The sequence below is a fragment of the Pituophis catenifer genome, unplaced genomic scaffold (assembly GCF_029215685.1).
Source record: "Pituophis catenifer annectens isolate HBS135680 unplaced genomic scaffold, rPitCat1.0.hap2 SCAF_1, whole genome shotgun sequence".
Classification (NCBI taxonomy): domain Eukaryota; kingdom Metazoa; phylum Chordata; class Lepidosauria; order Squamata; family Colubridae; genus Pituophis; species Pituophis catenifer.
In genome coordinates, this window is record NW_027256881.1 from 157,010,852 (window position 1) to 157,032,190 (window position 21,339).

The 21,339-nt window shown below is 35.5% G+C and overlaps 1 protein-coding gene across 3 annotated transcripts in view; it reads right to left on the minus strand.

Moving 5' to 3' along the window:
* The window catches only part of EHBP1 (EH domain binding protein 1), a 297,594-nt gene that overhangs the window by 101,534 nt on the left and 174,721 nt on the right, over positions 1-21,339 (minus strand). For all 3 annotated transcript variants that reach the window (XM_070933087.1, XM_070933086.1, XM_070933088.1), the window contains 4 exons: positions 17,224-17,402; positions 16,587-16,635; positions 10,534-11,406; positions 7,963-8,106 (listed from right to left, as the gene is read on the minus strand). In XM_070933087.1, coding sequence (XP_070789188.1) covers positions 7,963-8,106; positions 10,534-11,406; positions 16,587-16,635; positions 17,224-17,402 — 1,245 coding nt within the window. The remainder of the gene's footprint in view (positions 1-7,962; positions 8,107-10,533; positions 11,407-16,586; positions 16,636-17,223; positions 17,403-21,339) is intronic.

Consider the following 21,339-nt stretch of genomic DNA (forward strand, 5'->3'; position numbering starts at 1 on the left):
CAATTCATGAACATCAACTGACAAGACTGCATGAAACACCCCGATGGTTAGGCCCAAACTCCTAGCAAACTATTTGGTGTCATTAAGGCTTCTAGAAAAAGCAACTGCTGACAAACTCTAGATTCCGAAGTCAGCAAACAAGTGACTATTTTAACATAATGCACTGCTAAAGGAAGAAACTTTCAGTCAGTGAAGTACAATCACTTCTCCCTATTATTTTACAACATGTGGGACCATTAAGTAGCTATAGTGTAATGATTTATTCATACATTAGCACAAGCAAATATGAAAATATCCATATCCAATCTCTTGCACATAAAAGGATTTCTGTTATTATAACATCAGTTTTTGTTTAAAAATATCCTATTCTTATACTTTGTTGTAATTACAACAAAAATAGAACCAACATTAGATTTATATTATGCAAATTGTAACTCAATAGGAACATGTCTTTGCCAACATGGGGAGCTGTTGAAAATGATTGTATTACTGAGAGAAGACATATTCTGACCGATGTCCTGTAGGAGATAACACAAAATTTTCCTGTCTCCTATTGTTTTCTTTGGAAAAACAGAGTGTAAAAATGTCTTAGGATATACATTTAGAAAATTCCAACTGAAACTTATAATAAACCAGGTACCTGGATTCTCCACCCAGTTGATTTGATTTTTAATCATTAATACTAAAATTCATTTTATTAAAGCCAGTGCTAACATCAAAAGTAAAGGGGAAAAGTCAATAGTTCTGTTTGGATTTTAGTAAGCCAACTCAAGGTCACAAATTAATGTTCACTTTTTATTAAGTTGATAATATAAAGTTATTGTCTTAATGCACATTTTTTTCTGTTAAGGAAAATATAAATTTTGGAAAAATACATAAATAAATAAACAAGAGACAAAAATACTTTCTGAATGATCACTTCAGTTAACTATTTACATGGAAGTTTTCCTTGGTCTGACCTCCTCCGAAAAAAGAAAAAGTTGTTTAGAAGAATCCTACTTCAAAGAGTTCATTTTTGCCCCAGTTCCTGTCAGAAACCTTAGAGTAGAAAGTCACTGCAATGCGCTGGCACAAAGAATCCCTGCGGCTAAAATCAAACAAAGCCCAATTAAACTAATCATAACGACCCAGTGAACACAAGGAAGCTCACCTGGTATTTCTGGACTTCTTGTGTGAAATTCCCAACTCTACTTAGTACGTGGTACTATAATTACCCTGACCAAAATACTGTGAAATTACTGCTCTGATCTACTAATGGCTGCAAAAATCAAGCCGCTGTGATTTGATTCCAAGGGGCTGTAGCAAGGTGGCGCAATCCTTTCTGACAGAGATGACAACTTCTAAAAAAAATTTGAAGGGGGAAAAGGAAAATTAATGGGATGTGGGTTACATTGCCAAAGACTCTTCATTAATTACCAATTTAATCACCGCTGGAGGCATGACATTACAAAATCTGGCTGAAAGTTCTAATAGATTATGAAGACCACCTAAGTAGAGTGACCAAGAAATGTACAAAACAATTAATACTGTTTCAGCACTATCAAAGAAGCTCAGATTATTTTACATCAAGTGAAGCAAAAGAATTAGTAGCTTCACAGTGCCACCACTAGGAAATGTAAATACAATGGCACACAATTAGTAATGCACATGTGACTTTTCGTTCAAGGCAAAGCACATATCCTTGGGAAAGCCAGAAACATGATAAGGAGAACAAAAGAAACATTTTAAAATGAAATGAATAAAGATTTAAACTCTACTGTCATGCATGCTGAGAAATGCAATGAAACATATGGCTCTGGGATGAAATGAAAACAGCCACGCAAAAACATTTATGGTCATTAGTTGCAGTACAAAAAGAGCATCCCCAGTGGTTAAAAAAGGAGGGGTTCTTACAAAACAGAACTTTTGGAAACAGAGACCACTTCCTTGCCAGTCTTTAAAGGACAACAATAGGAAAACATATAAATTTTGGATCTAGGTTAGATTAGGGAGCTTTTGCATGATCTCATTTAGAAACACACTGCTAAATTGGGTAGCAGGCATTTTTATTATTCTCAGATGTTAAGGAGAGTTCAAACAACTCACCATTTTTTATAATAAAACAATTTATGATTGCTATGACTGAAGTAATGGCAGCTTTGCTTATTTTCTATAAAACAGAAACAAATCAGTTGTAGAACTAATTACTTCATGTACTTCCCAATCTTGGTTACATAGAAGTGGTTTAATATTAAAAATTTCTTTTTATTCTGCATATGTCCTCCCTCCTCCAATTATGGCATATAGATATCGGAGATACACAGACCAAACTGGATGTTTGTAAATTATGTATTTTGCCCTTCTCAGTCCCCAAAACATAGTACAAACAATAGATATAACGTCAGACAGTGCAAAAATTCAAAATATTAGAAACCTCCTTCATTCTTCGATATAAAATTAGTATGAGATAATTTCCTCAGTGAAAATGTATCAGATTATACATATTAATATTTTAATCAGAATAAGATCACTTTTTATAAGTGTTCCTCTGTTATTTTCTCTCACAAAAGACAATGCAGCAGAAAAAAAGTGTCATAATTATAATTTAAATATTGTGGTGAATACTCTTATCATCTTAAACCACATCTGTCAGTTTTTCAGGGGTCTGCTTGGAAGACAAATATGGCTAACAGTGAATAAGGGTATGAGCTCCCATGGATTATCAAATAATGTTCAACCTTTTTATCAATTAGGTGGTGGTAACTGCTTCTTTTGTAATCTAAAGACAATCTGGGGATCATATTTAAATCTGGTGACAATTATCAGCATGACAGATTAGACTTCCAACCTTAAATCAATATTTTCCAATTACCATCAAAGGGGCAAGGTTGACATAATATAAAATCTCATCCATCAATATGTTTAGAAAGGACACAAAGTCTGTTGTAGGTTTAACTGATAGTAGCCAGCTGTATTCTCTTACTTTTCTAATTTCTTAGAAAAGAAATTATTGATAATCTAAGTCCTAGTAATTTAGGAACTGGCAGTGCTTTTTAAAAGTTTTTTTAAAAGAGTAATTTTACTTTCTAGATAAGGAGAATTATCTTCTATTAAATATCTTCTATAACTTCTATAAAAAACCTACAGCAAAGTAAAATAAAAAGTTTTATTCTGTTTTTTGCTTAAATTTAGAAATATCAAAACCACTATTGGTGTAAGTTCATTAAGATCTATCACTTTTTTCTGGCTCAGACAATTTTAACGCTTCTTCTAATGAAGCCCAAATGACCTTTATACAATGGAAAATATTGAGCTCTTTATATTTTTTCTGCTGTAAAATTCATAGTGATAAAATTCATTCCCCTAATATACCGGTAATTATATTTTGTTTGTATAATAGTGATCATGGCTTTGGGGCAAAACTTGAAACAAACCAAAAACAAGCAACCTGATAATACACTTGCTCAATATGGAAATACTTTGCCTTAAATGGTGCACTGACACTGAGGAAACAAGCATCCTTCTTAAATTTCAAAATACAACCACTGCTCCTTCTACATATGTATTTGTTCCACTAAAGTTTTGTGAGAATGTTTCTGGAAGCTTTGCGATTCTGTAGAATGTGAAGAAGCTTTACTGAGTTCTATGAGAAGAGAAGTTTGCTTATACCTTCCAATACGCAATTGGCAAGAATTTGGGCTATGTTCCAGAGCATAGTAGAGTTCCTGTGGCTCATTAGCATCTGCAGGCTTCTTCTGCCAAAATGGTGAGAGCACAGCTGTGCTATAATGCTGCCGGTTCTACCTCTTTTGCACACATAAATAAGCAGGGACTATGTTGAGAAACTGTGATGCTGCTTTCATCATTTTGTGCTTCCTGCTGCCGTGGCCTATCATAACAATGCCACAATCTCTACAATTAAGCTAAAAATATTTTTAAACAGCACAAATTACATAAAATTGCCAATTTTTCAAGAAGGATCTAAACTGTCTTAAGCCTCACAAGTTGGTTGGTTCCTAGGCAGTAGGGTTTGTGTAGGGTCTGAACCCAATAGACTAGTATTTCTTCGAAGAAAAATATTTATCTTAGAGGTTCCTTGGCACTAGAAAGGTAAAAAGTACTATTTTATTTTGTATTAATGCTGATGTAGTAAAATGATCAGGCAATTGCCACTAAACGTCCCTTTGCAACATCATTTGCTGATTTGGGAGAAATAATGCAAGGTGATTCATAAAATAAATGTCCCAATAGACCGAGTTCAGATGTTGCTTTTCTGGGTTTTTTTTTTTTTAACGTATGGAACAACAACATACATTTACACCAGGGGTGAAATCCAGCAGGTTCTAACAGGTTCTGGTAGTGGAAATTTTAAGCAGTTTGGAGAACTGGTAGCGGATATTTTGAGTAGTTCGGAGAACCGGCAAATACCACCTTTGGCTGGCACCAGAGTGGGGAGGGAATGAGGATTTTGCAGTATCCTTCCCCTGGAGTAGGGTGGGAATGGGGATTTTGCAGTATCCTTCTCCTGCCACGCCCACCAAGCCACGCCCACCAAGCCACGTCCATAGAACTGGTAGTAAAAAAATTTGGATTTCACCACTGATTTACACTATGGTTTAGGTTATTCTTATGAAGAAAACAGCCTATCCCATCTGCCCAAAATGGTGATTCAAGGACAGGATTGAGTCATGCTTCGAAAAAATTGTGCTGTTCAGCTCAGCCTCGCTAATCTCCCACATGTCCATTTTTCATCTAATTACAACAGTAAGTATGCATGTGGATGTTTTTCGTATCTACTTTTGTCTGACTTTTATACTTTGCACTGGAATTCTAGAATGATAAAATATCACAATAGTTGATAACAATGAAAGCTAACCAGCTTATAACCAAATAACACTTAAAATAAAATTTCTAACAATACCATAGGATCTACCCAATCGTATAATACTTTGCAAAGGACTTGGTGCTAAAGAGCAGTAGAATGGACAGTATCTGATACAATAATGGAATGCAGGTAAATTATACAATCATGCACATACAGAAGAAAATTGTTTTCTTCTAATTTGACCACAAAAAGAAAAGGAACAGAAAGAGACAAAATATGAAAATGAAGCACATTTCTTTAGAGAACGGGGTTTGTCCAAGCATCACAAAAATCCCTTCTCCACACACACACACACACCTGAAGACAGGTTTTTCTCTAACCCAGCATTAACAGCAGACATATGCAATTCTCACAGCATCAAAGTGTTTTTGCTTTTACAAAGAAGGAAATTAACTTTGACAAGCACGCACTCTTGGTTATGCTATGCTACATCTTCACTACTAGTATCAGCCATTTTAAGATGTTTTAATTGCCTTTAGCTTATCTCAGACAGGTAAGCAAATATCATTTCTAGTGATTTTATAAATGCAGATCCAGGCTTATGTAGGAGAACCAAATACTTGGAATAATTTTGAAACCAATTAGGCATTGCCTATCTTTGAATAAAGAAAGGCCGCTGAAATTGTGACAGCAACAGAACAAAGCAGATTTTATTTTTTTTATAAATTTGTTCAATTACATCATTCCTGGTTAGGTAATCACTCCTTGCAAAACACTGAACTATTATGATGATTGCACATGTGTGAAATGTTTAAAGAGATAAAAAGAGCTGAACAGAAAAGGAAATAAGTGGATGACTAAAAATGATTAAATCTAACTTGGCTGAATGGCACAGCCAAAGGAATTGTTCGTTTAGTATTTCCTGGAGAGTAGTCGGACCAAAGCCCTCAAGAATATGCACCCCACACCCTCTCCAGGAGAAATTAAGAAGAAGTGAGCTACTGATATGAATGCATTAATTAATTTGAATGCGATGTTCTCATTCACTTACTAAAGGCCTTTTACTTTTAAAGCCTACAGGTACCTTACAAAATCTATAGCACATCATAAAACTAATACATCAGTTCTAACCACTGGCTAAATGTATAGAAGCCAAAGGATAAACAATAAAAATAATTTATGTAGTAAAAAAATAGCATGCATTATAATTCCAGAAAATGGCCAACTAAAGTAAGTAAAACCACTTTTGAACCACTTCTCATTTTTGTAAGGTATTTTACAAGGCGGGGTTACTCAGAATAGTGCCTCTCATATAAGACCAGGATTATGGGCTAAAAAGGACAACTCATAATCTTAGCAAATAGGCAGATTCATAAGGATACTCCTATGTTGGATGCAAACATAGAACAAAATTAACACTTCTGTACTGTCCATTTAATGCCGGTTAGCACAAAATTCATTTCCCATGTTCTGAATTAGACTAAAGACAGAGTACCCCAAGTGAAGAAGTTTCTTGAGTTAGTCTGTCTTTTGGCAGGACTATACAAATCAACCAAAGTTGTTCAAAGATGCTTCCAACTCTTCCTCCTTCCTATTTTTCCACAGACTTCTAAGTGCCTCTGTGGTCACTTGTCATTTTTTTTCTCACTAAATGATCATGCTCTTCTCTACCCACACCCCATCACAAAAAAAGAGACAGATACTAAACTTTGTAACATGTTATTTCTTTTCATGAAATAGCAAATGAACATCTCTGAAAAGAAATAAATGGGAAATTAATTTTTCACTGTTAAGGTAAATTAGAGTAAGTGTATCCCGAGCCTACTAGAAAATATTATTCTTAAATAATGATACAACTGCTCTTCCCCTCAGCTACTAACAGAACAATAATAAATACATTACAGCACTATGAACAAAAATGGGCAAATACGTATTCCCTCCCAAGAGACATGGTTTATGGCAAAGATGGGTAGGGGCACAATTAAGGACCACAGAGAGTGTATAGTGTGTGTGTGTGCGTGTGGGGGGGGGGAGACATTGGATAATTGTTAAGATAAGGAGTACTGCAGAAAGACTGTCCATTGTGAAGGTTAATAATTAAATGATAAAGACTGAATTTCATAAGAGTTATATGCTACACTGACTATATTAGGACATTATTCTGCAAGTGTTTTGGACTCCAGAAATACTTCGTTGTATGTATATAAAATCTTGACTGTTAAAGACTATTAACAAAACAATAATATAAACTATCCTAATCACCTGCCATTCTAACAGAATTAACAAAAGATAGATGCTCCTAAACTATGGCTCGGTTGCGTAGAAGGGAAATTATTTTTCATAGATAAAAATTATTAGTATGAAGCCAGTAATTAAAAAGCTCTTAACAGTTTATCCTCAGATAAATGCTAGTCAAGTCAAGTCAAGACAAGACAAGACAGGTAGGATTGGGGCAAGGCGATTTACCCCAGCAAACACAACTCAACTATTTTTTGAAAGAAGATTTTGGCCAAATGGTAGTCATTAGCAAAATAACTGCTGCAGCACTCACACAATTTCTCATGTGCAAGTGTTAAGAATTGCAAAATTACAGCACATGATATGACACAATAGGCAATCTCTGCTTTGGGAAGGATTGCATAAAAATTTAATTAGCTTTCATCTCCAGAGATTACAGACCTCTTCAGGTCACCACTGAGGTTACTGGTGGAGCAATAGGCAACTGCAGCTGCCTCCCCATTGGACCCAGGTTTGCTTAGCCATCAGAATAATTCATTCTAATGATAAAAGGAGGGTCACTGGGACAAACAGTATTGGGTGAAATGCTGCAGCATGGCAGATAACTTTGCCTTTCATCTGTCCAGTATCTTAAATCGGCTGGCACTCAAAGAACACAGCTTTCAACGGACTTGCGATCTTTCCTTGGCCTTAGTCAGTAGGGAAATAATCGGCTCTTGGTAGGAGAAGCACAATGCTCAGCATTCGTAGAATAGCTAGAATCACCCATAAATAATTCTCTGCTGCTTTTCCATATTTTGCTGTTCTGGTGTGTTACAGCCAGCAACAGTATCGCTAACCAAAAACACATTCCCATATCCAGACACACAGATAAAAGGAAATACACTTCTGTATAGGTCACAATAACGAACATTTCTTACATCAGTCAGTTGCTTAGAGCGGCCTGGGACGATTGAACTGGAGAACTGTCTGTTTCCTGCCTTTAAAGCAGCATCTTTTCTTGCTTGTTCCAGCAGGACTCTTGCACGTTCTTTTAACTCTTCTTGTCTTGATAACATTCGTTGCTTCAAAATACATAAAAGGCAAAATATGTCATATTGAAAGACAACAGAGCCCCAAATTAGCCTACCTACCCCATAGTACTGTACTGCTCTGCTAAGAAAAGCAAAAGCACTTTCCATGAGAAATAGAAGACGAAAAACCAAGTAGCAGTAAGAGAGGTTGCTTGCTAGTGGCTTAAAATCCACTTTAACCTAGAGGGCCATAACAAGTTTCTACAGCATCCAGAGCAGTGCATTCCAAAAGCTAACAAGGCCAGGATTCCAATTTTTTTTTTTAGAGGAGAACTATATTTAGAGCTCCAGTAGGGTGAAATGAAGCCGTAACTTTTATTTTTTCCCCTTAACTACCACCATCCAGCCCTCAAACAGCAATTTTCTGGGATTTATACATTAAAGGAGAGTTCTAGATATGCTGGTGAGCTGCAGGCAGCTTCCTGGCTACTCCAACTAATATAGGACGCATTATAAAGATCCAGTAATTGAAAACCGCTGCAACTGTGAAGAAGCTGGGCCTAGCAAAGAACAACAGAAGTTACCCCTTCTCATCTGGCCTATATCAGAAATAACCTGGCTGTAAATTAGCAGAATTTCCACCGGGCAACAATACTCCCCCAAATAGGAGTCCAAGCATTTGTAGCCTTCTTGCGGTGTGTTGGACTGGTTCTGCCTCTCTTGCTCATCAGTTCAGCTTTGTGCCAGATTGTCTACTGCTTTGCTTCAAGCAAAAGAGAGTCTGGGGCAGCTGCAAGAATAGGTGTGTGGAATAGTTGCTACAGAATGTGTAAGGGAGTCATGTCAATGTTGAAGGAAACGACCTCTGGTTACATCATCTTTCCCTCTTTATGACTTACTATAGCAAAGGAAGTTACAGTATACTGGAAGAGTCTTCTAAGGTTTTTGGTAACTAAATATTATGGAAGTTGAAAATACTAAGTGAATGAAGATTGCCCAGTGGAAAAGTAGAGTGAGACAATGTCTTGGGCATCTGCAGCAGAAGCAAACAAAATTGACAATAAATAGAATAATCATGTAATGATTAATAATTAAAAAGATGCTGATGACAGTTGACTACAAAACAAGAGGAAATGCCACATATTAATGATGTTACCAAATTAGAATCAAACATGGGATTTTCAATTATATATTTAAGCATCCTTTTCCCACATAACCTCAGTTTTTAAAATATATGCAAAACTATTTTTGTTTATGCAGAAGAACCTATAGGCATGGATTCTGCCATCCTTGCACTGCCTGAATCTCCCTTTTAATTTTTTTTTTTAATGAATCATGCATTATGCGATATAATACTATTGGATGTACACATTAAAGATTTGGGATGAGAGCAAGAAACATCCTCCAATATTCTATAGCAATTCTAATTCGTCTAAACATCTTTTTTTTTTTACATGCAATCATATATTTGAAACATGAGTTGGAATTGGATGAAGAGACAGAGAGATCAACTTGATATGCAGAGCAGAACTATAATGACTGCAGACCAGTGTTGTTATGTAGCCAGTTTTGGAGAATTTGTTCCAGTTGTTTAAAAAGTCAGTTTGACAAAATTCAACAGTCAGATAGAAGAGACTTGGGAAAAACAGAGTCAAAAACAAGCAGATTTCAGGAAGGGAGACCGATCTCAAATCAACCAACCTTGATGTCGAGCTCCCCAAGAGATATAAGAGGGTGGCTTCCTTCCCAGTTGGGGATGGGGCTCTGGCTAGCATTCAAAAGAGAACAGAACTGTAGGCTGCATCTGTTCCCTTGTCCTAAATCTCTGCTCTCTGGGGCAGTTTCATTTCAGAACTAATCTTAGTTGAGTTTCTTGGGTAGGAGGCAATCAGAATTGGGGGCCAAATATGAAGTCTCCATTTGTTGGGAGAATGGAAGAAGAGCCACATTCAGGTTGCAGCCCTCTTTATGTTTTCACAGGATTAAATTTCATAACATTTTACTGAACCCTTTTCTTAGAAGATCGTAGAGCTTAGGTCAGTATGATTGTAGGAACCAGTTGTTGCCTTACCTAGTAACATCTCTGCTGAAGCCCCATTTGAATTTGAGTTGGCAAACAGCAATCCCCCACACCAATCTTATATTTAACAGGGCAGACAGGAGTATCAATAATGGATTTTTTATAGTAGCATAATGAGTATTTCCCTTCCCACTGGACTAAGACAATTCAAGGTGAGATCCAGATTCATCAACTGTGAAAAATTGCTCTTTTCATGGAAGACTTTTGACCCAGGAGAGGAATCTCACTGGTAGATCTTATTTAGATCACTCCTGTAGTAATATCTTTATCTATTGCTGAAAATGGTCCCTTAGCCTCCCCTAGCATAATTTTGATGAAACAAAATGTTACTGAAACTGATTGCAGGAGAAATTGCAATAGAAGTTATAATATTGTGAAAGTAGTTTCTGATTCCTTACCTGTGCAGTTTTTCCAGGCAGATCTGTTGGATGTATCACTGTTTTGGCCTCAAACTCTAGCTTAGTCTCCAGTTGCGTATCTAATTTATTAATATCCACATCCCTATTGTTGGAGCATCCAGATTTATTTCCCACTTCTAAATTTGTTTTTTCAACGTGTAATTCAGAATCCAATTTTCTACTATCTCTAAGGCTGAGGTGCTTCTGTTTTTCAGGTTCTGAGACACAAATGGCAGTGTCACAATTCTGATGTCCTTTTTTGTCAATATCCTCATCTACGGTTGTGGGAAGTGGATCCCTTTTTAGATTGCTGATCTGCATGAGATCACTCAGGTCTAGAGTGTCTGCTTTGAGAAGCTTTTTCCTTCCCAACAGGGGCTGTGTTTGTGCTGTACTGTTTTTTTCAGGTTCTGCTATTCTCGAAATCCTTCCCTGTTGTTTTTTTGGTTGCTCTGCATCACCTATAGTCCTGTGAAGAGGAGGAGAGGCCAAACTTCGTGACTCAGCTGTGTCTTGAGGTTCTCTGTCTCCTTCTGACTCTAGAACTCTGCTGTCATTTACAAATACTGGGTCTTTCTGGAAAACAAAGGCTGCCTGCTGCAGTTCTGGCTCTCGTTTTAGGTCACTTAGTTCTGCATAGAATTTTTCCTGGTCAACAGAGCTGTTTGTGTCTGTTTCATAGTTGCCGACTTTGTATGTGCTTTTGCTACTGTTTTCTTCAATCTGAACTACATTTAGCTCCAGTCCACTGAAATGTGCCCGTATTTGATACAGATAGGTCATAACAGTCAGCTTGTCAGGAATAGCTAACAAAACCATGTCAGAAGGTTCAAGTAGCCGGGATATTCCCAAGTTAGCAAATCCATCATATGCCTTAAAAGAAGAAGCAAAAACAGAGTTAGTGTTGTTGATATACTGGAATGTATGATAATTGTCAGGAGATGCATAGGGTCTGAAAGAGATTTCCTAGGATTTCACCATTTACCATGCCTTTAAATAAGATATGGACAAGAAACTGCTGCCATTAAAAGTCTCATGAGTCAGTAAAATGGCTTGTTTAAGCTAGAGCACAATCCTGAAAACAAAACAAGTATTGATTAAAAAACATAGTAACTTGAAAGTAGGCATGTAAACAGACTAAAATGGGAAGCACTTTTTTTTAATGAGTCTTTCAGTCAGAAGAGCTCAATTTACATTTCTCCTCTCTTTAATGTTGCTGTCAGGTCTAGCAGTAGGGATCAGCACACTTGAGCTGTTAGTTATGACCCAAGCCCTTTGGAGGTTCAGATTGATCCTGCCATTGACCCTAAATACCACCTACAGCTATCTGGATCCAACACTTAACAATGCAATCCATATTTTTAATTTTCATGCCATGTCTCTGGGATCTTGATAATACTTTTCATGTATTGTAGGAGAATCAAAATGGCAGACCCCAAAAGCATTGCCTGAACTTTAAGGCAACTTCAGGCAAGGCTACTTCCTAAGTGCTCAAACATGATGATTCAATATAGGTTTGAAGGAACTGCCATCTTTTTGACATACTTGACTTTCTTATAAATCTGCCTTATATTGCTAGCCAATGAGATGGTATCAATTTAATGATTCTATTATTTTTAACTGCTGGAAAATATTGATTGATTGATTGCCTGGAAAAAAAAGGTGTCTTCATATGAAAAATGTAGCACAGGCTACAACCATTCTCCATAGCATCAAATGTTCAATATGCAGGAGCATTTTTTGTGTACAACATAATACACTTCTTTGTATTCTCACCTGAAATAAAAAATTGCAAGCTCCAATCTGTGAGAACTCAGCTAAGAATTGAGGTGACCTGGAGCAATCACAAAACAAAGATGATATTCATTCCATTTGGGCTATATGCTCAGCAACCTTTAAAATATTGATTTTAACCAGACTTGTTTGGTTTATGTCTTTCAGAATATCACACTGATATTATGCTTGTAATGTATTATTGCTCTTGGAATTTCTTTTATTTCTATATCCTGATATTGCTCATTTACCATGTGCATTGTGAGCCAATTTGGATATTTTCTATTATGGAAGAATGGTATATAGAAATTAAATTCTAATCTCTCTCTGTGTGTGTGTGTGTGTGTGTGTGTGTGTGTGTGTGTGAGAGAGAGAGAGAGAGAGAGAGAGAGATGCATAGAATAGTGTAATCAAGATATAAAATGCAGGATGAGCAGTGCAGATGAAAACAAGAGTAAGCTCTACTGTTAATGTCTTAGAGATAGACACAAAGCATTTAACCTTTTCTGACAGAAAAATGTAAGATGGCACAATCCATCCTAATGCACACATCCATTAAAAGATTTTTACAATTTCATTTGTAGTGCTATAAGTATTGGTTCCAATGATGTTTTCCCACTAATGTAATAGAATTTCTTAGCTGACCAGAACCCCTTGCCCATGTGGACCAATGCAGCAAATGCAGAATGTATACAATCAGGTATAGGGAAAAAAATAAAGTCCAATAATGAGAAGATGCTGCTTGCTGTAATCTTTTGCTAGCAATGATTATTACTGGGAATTTTAAAATAGATGTTGTTCTATCCAGTAGAATTTAGAGTCATACAAAGCCCCAGCAATTTAAAAAAATAGCCTGTAGCTGGAGAAAAGGAAAAAAAAAAACCATGGAAATGCAGACTGGTTTTTAAACTAAGAAACTAAGATAACAAAGATAGAAAGAAACCTGATACTAATCCATTGTGGGATTTATGCTAGCTGACCAGCCTTCTATTAGCCATGAAATTGCTGTCATTTAGCTTGGATTGGTTAATTGGATAACAGAAAACAACAGCTCATCTGTGCTGTGTTAAGACTGCCTGTCCATCCATCCATCCATCCATCCATCCATCTTCTTCCCTTCCTCCCTATTTTTCCTTTTTTAGAGTAGGCACCGATTAATTCATGTCTATCAAACTGCTATGGAGCTTTAAGCAAAAACGAGACCAACTCTACTATTCCTATTCCATTAAAGAATGTACTTGCATCAAGTTTTTCTAGTTTTGGCGTATCACAGCTGTTTCTCAATTTACAGGTAATTATCACTATCCAAGGCAAGGCTGGGAAAAGTATTGTATTTCAAGGAAGGCTTTACCAAAGGAATTGTGGGCATAACTTCAGCTTTATAGTCACTTCTGAGAAAAACAGAACAAGAAAATGATATGAAAACCCACAGTCTGACTGAGGGAGACAGGGAAAACCCAGACTGTTTTGAATAATTAAAACATGATGCAAGTTATGACTGAGAATTCTTTGCAACCCTGACAAAAATTATTGAATATTCTCTCCGCAATGACTAGGTTCTCAATCTGGAAGGGCTACTGTGCTGTTAAATCTGATTGGAAATTAAAATAATTTTATTAATCTGCTCCAGTTTTTTACATTGCATTGGTGGTTTTCCTGCAAAAAGAGAACTGTCTAGCTCCCAGTGTACAATGTTTCTACGCCTTTCAAGTTGGACTGCAGCATTGTATTGCACTGGGTATTGTTCTAAAAGTCTGAACATAAATTATAACAGCTTCAAACTGGATTAGCCAGACAGCGGAAATAGCCAGCTGCTATTTCATTCTTTACTGGCATAGTTATCAAATCTAGAATGGAGAAATATGGATGATCATCAGGGTGCCATAGATTTCTGAGAAACATAGGTTAGAAAACCTGAATTTGAAGCAAAAATTTAAATCCTACTTAGGTTGAAATTCCAGATTCCATAAACCTCCAAATGTTCTGATTTTAAAAAACACCCTCGTGTGATGAAAAATAAAATGAGGGTGGTTTGTTTGTTTTGGCTTAGCAAACATAGTTTCTAGTTATTCATTAAATAGTTTTTGCTGCTATGAGATCTTGAAGAAAATGCCAGATACATTCTGAAGACAAGCAAATAAATGGTGTATGCTAATTGCTATTGACAGGCATTAGATGACAGATAAATGACAGATATTAGGTGAAATCAATGAAAATACCAGAAGAAGTATTCTAATAATCTGTCTAAACAAGTTGACATACCGACATGCTGGTCAAAGTCTGACATAACAATAAATATGTTTTTTGCCTCCTCTTTATAATAATGTTTTTACAGATAAGCCTAGGCATATTTATTCAGAAATTGATTCTATGAGATTCAATAACAGTTACACTGAAAATGACTATTCTCAAAAGTTATCTCATTCAGAAAAAATATAATTAAAAACAAGGTCTCTTCCAATGTTGTTTTGTTGTTGAAGTTGAAGTCCTTTTGCCAAACTTAATGCTTGCAGTTGAAGTCCAAACCCACCAAATTACTTATTTTTTCTTATGTCAATTTATGGGACAAAACATGTAGGAATTTTTAAATAAGCATAGCTCTTATTATTTTAATTGGTTAGGTGTTATCTATTCATAATAGATAATACAATCATAATATAAATTCTATATATTGGCTACTTTTCCCAGGGTAGTGTTCATTCCAATCAAGGACACACAGGTTATCGGACAGAACTGTGTGAGACCAGGAAATAAATCTGCAGGAAGCTCACTCTGTAGAGCTGTCAAGCAAAGGGTCGCAAAGTGATGAAAGAAAATATATATGAACAGATGCACACTACATAGCAAAAACAATTGCTTCTTTAATAAAGGGCAATGGTACGTCTGAGAAGCTGACTAAGGATTTCAGTATTAATTTCACTTTTTTCTAGTCACAATTTTTATAAATGAAAATGACTAAATTGATCTGTTGATTTCAAAGTATTTGTTCAAAAGCAAACTACTACGGTAGATACTTTAAATATAATTTTGAAAATGATACAAAAGCATCCCATTCTAGTTCAACTTTCATTACATTTTTTTTTTAAAAAATGGCATATATGTTATTGCAACTGCAGTTAATGACTTATTTTCAGGAAAATAATTTTTATATTGGAGAAGACACATATGCAATCCATACATAGGGTAGTGTAAGGAATACTTTATTCATCACATGTGTTTCCTATATGAAATCTATATATGGAATTTCTCTCTCAAACAATTTCTCATTTGCTCTCTGTAGGAGGAAGAGGGAAGTGAAAGAGCTAGTTTTCCTTCTGAAACTTGAATGTTGTGTGTTAAATCTTTAAAAAATGATCAGTTAAAAAAGTAGAAAATCACACTATCTAATAAAAATTCAGTGAATAAAACAAACCAAATTGATTTGCTGTTAGTTTTGTTGTAGTCTAATCAAGTGGAAAATGAGCAATTTTTAAATGATTCCCTCTAGGCCAATGCTCTGGAATCTTATGGAAATTAAAATATGAAATTTCTACAATGAGAGTCTTGAGTAGTAAAAGCAGCATTAAGTACCAACCTGTCTTCCTGTGATTCTTAGATTGAGTCTCAAGCCACTGAACTCATTTCCTTTGTATCAAAAGGGTATTAAATTACCTAATATTATTGAGGATTATAAACCTGGACCCAGAATACTATCAGACAATATTTCATTAATGTTTTTGCCTTACAAAAATCATGTTTCCAACAATAAAACAAAATTGTTCCCTATTCTGCATATTATAAAAATGCAATGCACCTTATTGCTTAGTTTAATTGACTGCGGTGGATAAAAGCCCATGTGAAGTTTTATCTCTACTTCTCCTTCTTTCTTAAATAAAAGCTAAAGTCAAAACAGAGCTTATTATAACCGTACCAGTGAAGTCTTTCATATTAAAGCAAAGGCCAAGAAAGCCTTGAGTCAAGATAATGACTGAACAATGATATTTTTATTTATAATTAAATTATTGAAGAAAATAGGATGATAAAAATACCTACTGCTCTCTCGTACTTTCTCTCCTTTGCTCCCTCTATTAATTAGGGACTACAAAGATGGTCCTCAAATTCCAACCAGCATTTGTCATGAACGATACAAATCATGACAAACTAGAGTTAATAATGTGTTCAAGAAGTACAGTCTAGGAGGTCTAATTATGGCCTTTTAAAACAAAGTCACTCCAAAATTAATAAAAATCTGCCGGGATTGAAGCCCTATCTGTTATCCCTTTCCCTCTGTCAATGCTTACCTTTTTGTTGTTCTCCTTAATGTCTTGAGGATTCAGGGACTTGTAATCACTGAGGGGGAAAATAGCACAGTGGGTATGTAAAATACTTTTATAGAAAAAAAGCACCCATTTTTAAAACAAACCACAATTTATAGCCAATTACAATTTAACATAAAACGCCAATGTATAGTAACTAGCAATTTCACAGCGATCAGGAAAACTAATAGTGTAGAAAATTAAAAGAATAAATACATAAATATAAATAAATATAAAGATTGTCTGTTTCATTGCCTGAAGTTTTCCATGTAAAAAGAGAAATTAAGGTAGGGATTTCAGGCTGGCTATGATAACCACATTTGCCATCAGGTCATCTTTGGATGGCACATGAGAACTACAGGCTTATTGTCTCATCTCGTTTTAACAGTAACCTAATTTTTATAAAGATCTTGAAGTCAGTTGCTTTCCTGTGGATTAAAAAGAATAATAGAATGCATACAAAAATGAGAAATTGGTATGGGTTTAGAACAAAGCCTCAGAAATGGCATGATATAAAGTGATTTACCCATTTCTGGCCCACTCCGCAAGATGGCACTTTTGAAACCGAAAATGAACAAAAGTAAGAAATGGGACAGTTTAAATGTAAAATGTTCCTACTTACATTAAGTCAGGTCTAAAGTGATGTAATATTGCACAAAAGGATAAACCATTTCTCCAAGATGTAGTGAAATTGGTGATTTTTACTCCTCGGTAGTTTTTTGTAACTTCTTTACACCAAGCAAGCAATGACTGACTCGCATTTGGCTTTCTCCCCAAAACAGGACTTGGTAATGGGCTTGGCTGGAAAAAAAAAAATCAGAGAAAATGGGAAATGCATTAAAGAATTAAATGGGAGATGAGAATTAACATTAATTGATCTAACTGGATGATTTGCATCCTTTGATGTCAGTTAAGGTCCTTCAAAGCTGTCAGTTTACAATCAGGGTAACTTGGAAAAAGACAGAAATTCAAGTCATTATCTAGAGACTTAGCCTTTGGCTCTTGTCACTGAAAGATGTGTTACACAGGATTCCAATGTTACATGAGAACTGGCCAATTGCATTGATGAAACTACTAGCCTAAATTGCTTAAAGTCTTAAGGCACATAATTGTGTAGTCTAGTTATGTTACACACCCGTATTGAGATTATTCAAAATCAAGTCATGTAAAAGCATCCCTGAGGTCAAAGCTGATCGTAATTTATTTCACAGGCATGTACCTGCACACACGGTGACATACATACATAAATCAAAGTCAAAATATGGACAATACTATAAAAATCAAATGAAGGCCCAACATGAAATGATGGAAAACGGGGTCCTTTTGAAACATCAGCACCTATTCTTTCAGCTTTTTTAAAAATACAAGTTAAAAATTACTCTTGCCTCACGGCCATTTCTTTCATACTTAAAAACTATTTCTTACGTGTGCTTAACTGGTGAGAGCTGCTCATCTGGAATGCATCCAAAACTTTCAAGCATTAGTGTAAAGAAGAAGAAGACGAAACAAAAACAAAAAGAAAAAAAAAAGGATGATGGTCATTCATGGACATTAATGTGATTATTTGGCTTTGAAAAAAATTCCAATAAGCATGCATCCAGAATGCCAAATGTGCAGAGACTGTCAAATTGAGAGGTTAAAAAGAAATGTTATTTGATAGTTCTCAATGACATACTTTAGAAAGAAATAGGTCTATCCAGACTATCTTTCAAAGGCCAATGATGCCCCCACTTGACTAAAGCATGCCAGTGCTAAGCAATTAAAACTGTCAACTTCATACATATTATGATTTATGCTTTTAGTGCTTGTGGGGCCGACTGCTTCCAGTTATTGTAATAGAAATAGTACAAAGGCAATTTATCATTTTTATTGACTGTTAGACTAGCAACCTGTGGTTAAATAAACAAACCCACAGATAACGTAGGATGATACTACGTAACTCGCATATGCCCTTCAGCAGAACAGATACACAATGCCAGGTAATTTGCAAAAATTTAATGTCACTGCTGTTTAAAGTTTTAATATTTGGATGTAGGCCTGCAATAATGATGAGTAAGTGCAAGTAGCAAAGAATGATTGATTTCTCTAGCGATAAAACACCTAATCAAACAGTGTAATAATAGGAAAGCCTGTGTAAAAGTAAGAACTACAATCAAGGGGTCTTACTATCAGGTAGGTGGGTACAGGGTAAAAACCTAAAGCATTTATAAATAATTATAAGAAAGCAAAGAACAGGAGAACATTGCAATTTTCTATTTAGCTTCAAGCAGCAAAGCATTTAAGACTTATTCTGGGATAGATAAGACAAAATGAAAAGGAATAGTCCAAGGTTAACCACATTTGAGGCTGGGCAGAGAGCCTCAACTCCTTAACTGCACTCAAATGTATAAACTAAGATAAAAGCTTAATTAAAGCTCCAGTGAAAATCCAAGCAAAAGCATTTATAAGCCTTTTATGTCAGACCTGGGCATTTTAAGGTCTCTGAGCCACATCTTTGACTGTCCCTGTCAGCCAGCCCACATGTGATCAAATCTATCTCTCTATCTCTCTATCTATCTCTCTCTCTCTCTATCCATCCATCCATCCATCCATCCGCCTTTATTGTTTTTATAAATAACTCAAGGCAGCAAATATATTCAACATATTTCCTCCTCCTATTTTCCCTCACACTAACAGCTCTGTGAAGTGAGTTAGGCTGAGAGTGACTGGCCTAAATCACCGAACTGACTTTCATGGCCAAGATGGGATTTGAATTCATGGTGTCTTGCCTTCCAGTCTGGTATCTTATTTGAAATCAAATGTAAATAAGTGTACACCATGCCCGCAATACAATTGCATTGCTTTTATTTTGAAAGTGACTGCTATTCTTTTTTTTCCAACTTGCATATGTGCACGCATGCGTGCCTATATACCTTCACAGCCCTATTAGTTCAGCCCTCCAAAGCAATCTCAATTTCTAATGTGGCCCCTTGAGAAAATTAATTGCCCACCCCCGCTTTATGCAATTAGAAGCACAGTAAGCTCCTTGGATGCAGACACAGTTGTGTAAGGTAACTGATCTGGACAAAATATTTAAATACAAGTATTTTGGCCTAACTGAGCTGAGGACCTAGTTCTTCGCCTAGCTACTATCAATTATTATTTTTTTAGGTCAAAATATGCAGTGTTGATGAAACAAAATTTCTAGAGACAGAAATTCACTTTTTCCCAAGTTTGTTCACTGGCTGAATTTCTTCAGTGATATTCTTACCGATACCAGCAATTGCTTTCCTTCTTCTGAGTTATACAGTCTGGGTTCCCACAATGAATAAATCATTATCACTCACATGACAGAGTGATAATAAATAATCAGCTTGAAGAGTAATGCCTGTCTTGGAGCTCTAAAAGTTAAGATTTTTCCAGTCCATATGTTTTTAGCTGAATTTCAAATGATGGATGATAAAACTAATTTAATACCTCTACTACAGAATTCTAATAGAAAATGAATAATTGGTTAATTTGATAGCTTCATGTCAGTGAGGAAATGAAAAAAAACAATGAAGTATTTTAAACCACTATCTCTTTGGATTTGCCAATTGTCTATACAAATTAACTCTGCTCAGAACTGAAATCATAAAAATAAAAGTTGTGTGCCAAAATATCTAAGCAGTACTTGCCTAGTATGTCTAAAACCTAGGTGCAGTTTCAACATGCATTTCAACCACACCCAAGAGCATGCAAAATGGAGATTGCATTCTGTAATTACAGACATTATGAAGTCTTCATCTAATAGTGACTTTTTTAAAAAATTTGATACGTGGAGTAAAGAAAGGGAACAAGATTCAGTAGAGGAATGTGTAAATTGTTTACTATTAATAAACACATTATATTTTAAGTAATAGTCACAGAATAACAATAGCAGACTTTATTGCATCTTTGGTTAGAATAGTAGACACACAAAAATGCAGCAGAAAATATAACATTTTTTTTTTCAGACAGCATCTGCAATACTCCTTCAAGCAGTTGCATTATAAGATTCCACTTCTGTTTGGCAAGACTGTACAATAATATTGAACTGTTGTAAGAAATCACTTATGTTCAGAATGTGGCAAACAATTGGGCAAAGAATAATTTAGCTTGGGAAACAATTCTCTAATCTTACTGAAGCGTGAATTGGTACTAGATGTTCACGCAATCAGATCTTTTATTCTACAAAGATGAAAGGTAGATAATATAGGTCCTGGTTTGTATTCCAGGATTTTCTGACTGTAATTCTAATATTATTTCTAAAGAGCACTCAAAGGAAGAAGTGAAACAGAGAAGACTATATAGGTTATAACTGGCATAATATTCTAAACCTGGAAACAAAGTCACCTCTCTAGCATGTGTATATCATTCTATTGGAAAGAGGCAAGTAGGCAGTAGCTCAATCACACTCTTTCCTTTATAACAGTCAAGTTCGCATTTTAGGATTTTTATTTTATTTATGAACACATACATAGACACACACATAATCAAAATGTATTTAGTCTTGGGAATTTAATTACAGCACATACATTGGATATTTTAATAATTGAGAAATTTTGCTTTACACAAATCAACTGGGAGCCATCCCACAGTTTAGCAAAGCTAAATCATGTTCTTTGGGCTGGCATATGTGTAAAGCTATTTTAACATCAGAATAGAAGGTGATAGCACCAAAGCTTAGGAATCTGCAGGAAGGGAGCAAGGAGGAAATGATGAAATATGTCTTATGATA